Source organism: Bombus vancouverensis, chromosome 7 (genome assembly GCF_051014615.1).
Source record: "Bombus vancouverensis nearcticus chromosome 7, iyBomVanc1_principal, whole genome shotgun sequence".
Taxonomy (NCBI): domain Eukaryota; kingdom Metazoa; phylum Arthropoda; class Insecta; order Hymenoptera; family Apidae; genus Bombus; species Bombus vancouverensis.
In genome coordinates, this window is record NC_134917.1 from 8,109,557 (window position 1) to 8,117,662 (window position 8,106).

The 8,106-nt window shown below is 40.3% G+C and overlaps 1 protein-coding gene across 1 annotated transcript in view; it reads right to left on the bottom strand.

The window, feature by feature from the left end:
• KaiR1D (Kainate-type ionotropic glutamate receptor subunit 1D) overlaps nt 1–7,471 on the bottom strand; it is a 204,760-nt gene extending 197,289 nt beyond the window's left edge. The window contains exons 1-2 of the mRNA XM_033338471.2: nt 7,385–7,471; nt 2,912–3,067 (exon numbers count right to left, since the gene is read on the bottom strand). Of these exons, the coding sequence (XP_033194362.1) occupies nt 2,912–3,067; nt 7,385–7,457 (229 nt within the window). The 5' untranslated portion in view covers nt 7,458–7,471. The remainder of the gene's footprint in view (nt 1–2,911; nt 3,068–7,384) is intronic.
• Between the last annotated feature and the right edge of the window lie 635 nt (nt 7,472–8,106).

Below are 8,106 nucleotides of genomic sequence, written 5' to 3' on the forward strand. Positions count from 1 at the left end.
CAATCTACTAAGTCTAATAAATTAGATCTACTTAGGTTACATGACAGGGTTTAATAAGATCTTGATAGGGTTCTTTCATGTTCATCTTGCTCTGTGTCAAGTATATCATAGGTATGTAAATACATAATGTGCGTATATTTAATAGGACATAGATATTCTTCGCTGGAAGAAGTTAAGTTAGTTTTCACTATATAAATGTAAATGGAAATTTGCCATTCATAGAATTTTTATCTTCTAGTCACTCTACAGGGTGTTTTTTCTTCTTTTTTTTTAACTAGAAAGGTTGGAAAGTCTCGTACAACGTTGAATGTAAAAAAACATCGTTATAATAAAAGTTATTTGATATAAAAGCAGACAGTACACGATGTGCATTACTTTTTTCTATCTCAATAAGATTTCTGTATCAGAGATTATCTACCTTTCTAACCATAAAGTTAGAAAATAATAATGCAACTAGAATTGCACAAATTTATTAGAAAAATAACTTGTTTACCTTCTTTCTCGATGACAGTGCGTGTCATATATCATTTCCTATTGTAAGAGAATGTCATCGTACATTAACTCAGTTTACTGGTTCGCATCGCTTGTATACGGCCTGTTTTTCCAGACCGCGAATTCGTCGCGTCACCGACAAACGGATATTTGTCAATGAGATTGCCTTTACGACTGGAACCCGTGGAACGACGCCAAATCTCTATCCATCGAGTTACAACGTGTACGCGTGACTTGCTCTGTTTGCGCGTTGCCAACGACCACGGTAATCTATGTACGTTTAAAGCTAATACATAATTCGGCTTAATAAATCGAAGGGCTTAATTTGATAATTAGTTTGGCTGTTTGTGGCGTGCGAAAATAATTATCGTGTTTTGCGGCATTTCTGTAACCGATTAATAATCGGCCGACGTTTCGCGTTCCGACGAGTTTCCACTTGTCACTTCAGCAACAATTATTCCTAAGCCATTCGATCGTATAATTACGTTCGTTTCGCGATTGCCTCGAGCCGATCCCTGCTAGGATAATTAACATCGAAGGAAATTAACGATATTTGGTTTCAATTAGTCACTGTTATTCGATTGATGGGAATCGACAGATGTACAGCGTTTACATAGAACAGAGAATCTTTTTTCTCGCTGAACAATCAAGCTGGTTGAACTGCTTAATTCTATTGTGGTTCTGGAACCTTTTGTCTCGATCTCTCTTTCCCGCCTTCCTCGTTTCGAAACTGCATAGAACTTATTTTATTTATAGCATCTTCGTTTTTCTTCGTACACTCTAACTTGTTTAATCATTATTTCGTAACAGCTTAATGGAACTTTACATACTGAAAAGAAAAAAGCATTGGCAACTTGAAATATTTCAACGTATATCGAAAAGTAAACGAATATTAGGTAAAATATTTTAACTAAAGAAAGCAGCTTAGTTTCAGGTCTAAAATTCATGTTTAATGTTTAAAATTCTTCAGCTCCAAAATTTATTTCTTAATCTGCTAGAAGTTCGTAATCTTCGGAACACAAAGAACAGACAAAAGACGAGGAACATAAAGGAGTTACGGAACGTATCAACTATGGAAAATAATATGCAGAAGGATAACATTGTTAAGAAAGTTTCCTTGCGCGGGACATGCAACATTGACGAGAGTCAGATGCAAACTGGCACGAAAGATCTGCAGCGCGGAAATGCAACTCTATTTTCCATGTCAGAGCGGGGCGTGAACTCTGAAAATAGTTGGCGCAGATTCCAGGTAGCTCACGAAACAGGCGGCGACCACAGGAAAATTCTATAGAAGTTGGATTATCTTCATGGTGTTTCCTGTTGGGGAAAGTCTTCGAAAGTACATCATGGATAATTTCAACTGATCTACATAACTGCGCGTGTACGAGCCAACAGAGAAGAAGAAAATCCAATTCCCTTGTAATTTGCAACACATATTCAGCGGAGCATAATTCTTCTGAAACATCGATCTTTGACTCGCCGATAAAGATACAAAAATTCGATTAGTTTACAGTTTGACAATGTTATAAGATGTCAAGCAAGAAGATACCCATTAAGGAGGTAATTGCCACGTTACCTGATTAAACTTTAACTAGCATTGAAGAGTCAAAGTAGCTGAAGAACTCTGCTGTTTACCTTGCGGTGCGTATATTCGACTAACGATGATAACGAAAACCCCAGTCCTCGTTCCACCTAACAACTATTTGACGATTCATTCATTTTTCGCTCTACTTCAACTATTACTTACCTGATTACTTTGCAAAGTTATCGACTATGTTACCTAATTACGTCATTAATACAACTTATAGAAAAAAAACCGACTTACTTCCACGAATTAAATTTATTACGAACAAATATACCATTGCGAATTTATTGAACAAATCTATGAATTATATTTTATGAACAAATTTATTGTCATTTATTATTACAAAAAAAAAAGAAGAAAACTAAACGTAAATCTCAAAGTTAATTTAGAAAAATATTTGTAACATCGTCGCTTTATTCTATTTTCCACTTCACGTAATTGATCAATATTGTTTCTCAACTTCTATTCCTACATATTCTTCACCCCCTCAATGAAATCCCATTGCCCCACATTACCAACACTAACTTCCCTAAGCAACCGCAACGCTGTTTCATTTTCGACCAGTAATTCCCCGAAATTAAACGACGCAACTGTGCAACGGTGAAAACAGGGCGCATGGGGTCGGAAGTAGAACGTGACTGCAATGATCAGATAATCTCCGCAGACCTGTTTACCCGCGCCGAAATTGAAAGCGCTTTGATACTGGAATGATGTCACCAGGGAAAACAGGAACAAGATCGGTCGAGTATACGAGAAAACCGCGACATTTACAGAGGAAACGGCCGCGTTTAATCGTAGAATGGACAAACGCTTGGAATGGAACAACAGACTCACCTCGCTTCGAAGCGTGAAAACTGTCCTGCGGTTTTATCTGCTCAATCTGGGCGCTGAGACGGGACTTGGGCAGGATATCTCGGTTGGCGTTGATCTTTTCCACGGCATAACGAAAGGCCACTTCTTGCTTGTCGTCCGAAGGATGAAACAGCCCACCTGGGAAATCACACATCCATATTAAAGCGCTACTTTGACGGGAGCGAAGCGTGAGAGTGGTATTTCTTATTCTTCTCCGACCAGCCGCGTGTATCTTCTTCATTTTATTTATCTATCCGCAACATCGGCTGATTGTCCCACCTGTGGGAAAATAATGCAGTCGAGAACTTTATCTCCCGCGTGCGCGCACCTTTCAAATATTAAATATTTATCCCCTTTGCCTTCCCACGACGAACAGCAGATTTTCTGCATTTTCTATTCTGTAATCTACCGAATATCTTGTAGCTTTACACGTATACTACCATCCATAAAGGACTGAATACTATGGTGCAATTCGATCGAAAACTTGATATTAGAGCAAAGTTAAATCAAATATAAATTTTAACCGACACCGGTGTCGCTGTAGTTCGTCGGTCTAATTCGTCCCTTCGACGGTCGGATTCGTCTCTTTGTATTTTCTAACTAATCTTTTTGCTGGTTCATTTTTAACTAGTAGAGTTTCATGCGAAATATCCCTACTTCTGTTCGTTGAACACGGATCGATAGGATTGAGGGATTATAATGAATTACCCACGTGGTAAGTTAAACTTTCTCTAGAAATTTCAGACTGATCGCTTCAGTCGTTCCAGAACACCGCAATCCCCGATTTCGACCGGGAAGGCAGCTACCTTTCAGGGAAAATGCAGCGAATTCGAGTTGCCAACAGGAGAACGGCCGCACAGTTCTCGCGACGTTAATATGCAATGAACGTAAGAGGGCAGATAAAACGAAAGTAGGCCAGAAAAAAGAGGCAAAAAAAGGAAAGAACGGGAAGATAAAATGAAAAGGATAAAGGAAAGAGAAGAAGAACGAAGTTAGAGCGGCTGGTACTATATGATCACAATGAGAATTAGGAATTTAAGAATACCTCGATACCGCGCTTTGAAATTATGATTTGTTCGAGAAAGTCCAACTATGGGAAGAAGGATCTTTTTGACGACGGTTATTTAATAACGCACGATACTTGCGTCCGAGAAAGGAAAAGAATATTGCCGATGAATAATTCACGCGGCGTTAAGCGTTCGGCGAATAAGAAAACCTCGAGATTCCTGTTCGACCGCGTAAACGTCGAACAAGTTCAATCCTGGCCGAATTCAACGCGATAGGAGGAAGGAATTGGCGCCATAAATTGATTTTAATCTCGTGCGCGTCGTAAAGTAACTTAGCAAACCAGCTGCGCCAACCTGACTCTACAATTTATAGAATTTACGCGATAGATTTACGTCTCTCGTTAAAGGTCGGCCGTCGATTAACTTTAAGATGGGACATAGTTCGAGTACTGTGTTCTCATAAAAAAGCAAGAGACTTTAATAAACGTAGTACCGCAATTTTAAGCAAAGCTACAGTTAAGGTAGATTCTGATAAACTGTCCTCTTGACAGTAAAACATCTGGAGACTAAAATGCAAATAATCTTAAGAATCTGTTAGGTCGTCAAATAAGTTCGCGTTTCGATACATTTATATTCATTATGATGTTTTTCCATTATGATGTGATTATATGGAAGGATAAATCATAGTTTTAAGATTCACTATTGTAATATCGTGGACAAATGGCCTAAGAAATATCGGGTGAACCATAAACAATGTCGCGAGAAAGCCTAAGTGCTGACAGGCACATCAATGTATCGTCGGTCCTTCAGTCGAACAGTTACGCGGAAAAAAGGCCTACAGGTTGCGAAATACGTACGTGGTGGGGCTATGAGAAAAGACAAAGGAATGCTTAAGGGAGAAAGACGAATTAACAGTCAATGTGAGTTGAGAAGTCAGAGTGTTGTCAGCGTTGTCAAGGAGGATGGTCCGCGTAAAAGGGAGCTTTGGAACCATGGTGACGAGAGTTGTAAATTAACTATTTAATTGTCTTGGTAATAGCACATTACTTTATTTAGTTCACGTTAAATAACCATTGTTTCCTGCTTAATCCATTTTAAATTTGAATTTATTAGCGTGCCGCTACAAATAAATAATAAAATCCTACGCTATATTGTACATCAATTGCATATTAGAATTCTCTTGTTTAACTATAAAGCGAACATCAGAAAATCAAGAAAAATTTACTTATCATGTCTCTGTGCTATAATCTTTGCTTACGCTCGGCAGTGCGGATCGAGAGCAAAGTGTGAGTCAATGTCTCTTTTTTAATTACCAATAATTTCGCAACGGTTTTAGCCAGACGCAACGGCGAAATTAAAGCTAGTCTTGTTCCGCGGCTATTCACTACGACCTGCCGGAAATTTCTCGCGCGAGTAATTAAACCGGCAGCGCGGTGTTTTGTGTATAACGTTAGCCGGATATACGGTTGGCGCGGCGTATCGAAGCGGTATCAATTTGCCGTTTTTGTTTCGCAGTCGAGAGTTGTCGAGCGCGAGGGGCCGACGCGAAATAATTCATTAACAATCAATGAATATTCAAGCCCTATTAATTCGGCGAAACGGCGATGGTTTATCAGGAAAAATAGCAGAGAAAGGGCGAATCGAAATGCAACTGAGCTCGGAGTACAGTCACACGCGCGCACTCGAGTACTAATCGGCTGGTTGAGATAAAGTTTCGAGTGAGACTTGCTCGTTTTTACGTAGATCGATGGTATCGGCGTTCTTTTTATGCCGGATCATAACTCCATCGTCGTGCGATTAAACGCCCCTCATCGGAACAATTCACTCGTTGATGAGTCTCGACGAATCGGTATATATATACCTATCTAACGATAACTAGTTCCACTAGAAGATCAAGGTTTTACGACGAGCCTAAGCTTTATCTTGACGCCGTGCCGTGGTGAGCCAAATCGACCGAGATTTACAACCGCCAAGATTAACGCTTCCTTTCGTTTGGTCTCCATTTTATTCCTTTTATGATCCATTTTATTCCTCGTAACCAAGACTTTTTGTATCATGGCGTGGAAAATTAATTATATTATCTTAGAATGTAAAATACTAAATATAAAAAGAAATGAAGCTCTCTAATAAATGCAACACGTAAATCTCCTAATATCTGTTGTCAGTAGTGTACGACCTTTGTCCGATATACGTTCAAACTTGCAAGTGCTCTTGTCAAATATGGAAAACTGTCGTGCGGTTTTAGCGCATTCAATTGTTCGTTTTGTGTTCTATATAAATATATCTTCTGCGAATATCGATTTCTAACGAACGATGGATGTTTGCAAAAAAATAAATCTGACACAGTGATAAACAAATAAACGGAAAGTAAAAACGCATAGAGGATGTTTCGTGTAGAGCGACAGAATACGTATTCATCGACAATAAGTTGCATAACGTCCGCACGATGGTTTCATTGCAACGTTAGATTGCAACGTTAAACTTCTAGCAGACACTATTGTTCGCTGGAATCACAAGGTGATCATGACCTATCACTTTAACGCGGACATCACGCGTACAGCGTTATTCACAGTCTCTGCATTCCGGGAACGTTCGTGATTCTGCTTGTCTGACTATGCACGAGTGTTTCTACTTGCGCGACATTTAGAAGCGAGGCCACGTTTTTCCCTGCGATACTATTAATCTTTCGTATCGTGATACCCGTCCCGAGTAATACGCGAGAAATTTTCCAGATATAGAGGAAGTGAAAAAACAAAATATATCATGGTTGCAAATTTATGGTTGCAAGCGAAGTCTAAAATAAAATGAAATTCGAAAGTCAGAAAATAGGGTTGAAGACTTCGCTTTCGAGAAAGTCCGGCTTGAAGGCTCGTCGAATATAATGAATTTACCCAATGAATTCACCTAATTAAGTAATTTAATTCTCAACTGGACAGGAACAAGCAGTTGATAGGGGGTTACATGACTTTAGGTGCATGATGCAAAAAACAAAGTGTAGAAATAAAAGAATTTGCCGACCAAGCTGCATCGTTGGATTTGCACGAGACTCACTTTCAATAAAATTCCGGAGCACCCTATCTATTTAATTCCGCTTAAATCATATTGCCCGATCATCTGCGTTAATCGCAGCGACATTCTGCTTAACGGATTACGCGATCGTCCCTTTAATTCACCGTGTAATCGCAATTCTAAATCCTTGTCGGGCTTCCGAAATTCCTACGCTTTCGGTAAAGGGACGTATCGATTACAATTTCGTCGCTGTGGTGTCATTTGCCGCGTGGCCCAGGGGTGAAATGGTCGGCGAAAATGAAACGAACGAGAAAAGCGGGGTAGAAAACGCTAAGGGAAAAAGAAAGAACGAAAAAGAAAAAGAGTCTAGAGCAGAGAGAAAAAGGGCGAGAGAGGTAGAGCCTTTTAACTCGAGAAGGGAGACTGGAAAGATACTCACCTATCCTAATGATATCAGGAAGAGCCGCGGCGTGGGCGGCGAGGAGCGCCAGCAGGAGCCACCTCGCAGCCATTTCCGGTTCCGGTCCGCCCCACCGCCTCTGCCCCCTTCGCCTCCGACGCCACCGCCTCCCCCTGCGCCCCCCACGGGAGCCTGCGCCTCCCTTCTGGCGGAGAGACTCACACCGCTGGAAAACAAGATGGGATGGTGAGTTCATTAAAATGCAGTACGCAAAACCTTCGCGTCCGGCCCTAGAATATATCCTCTGGCGCGGAGAAAGAGAGCGAGGGTTCACGTTCCCTTCGATGACATCGTAACGACCGGCGTGCCACGGATTAGAAGTCGATACCGAGCCCGTTCGGCCTGTTGTCATCAAACGGAAAAGAGGACAGCGGATAATGAAGTAATGGTGTGATTCGATGTTTGATAGGATTGAAGTTTTTATCGATCGCTTGTCGACGTTTCCTCGATCGTCATACTTCGATACTACGAAATATTCTAAAGCGCAATTACTTTGGACTTTATGTATCTTTTTCATATTACGTGAATTCTGTGCAATTTTGCACCGCCGAATTCTCTATAATTGCATACAAATCTTGGAATTACAGAAATTCGAAAATCTGAGAATTAGTAAAACAATTTACTATTGACTGCGCAATAATTGTATGCAAAATTGTTTATACAAAATTCAAATAGTTACAAGGCAAAGCAGATGGGCACAC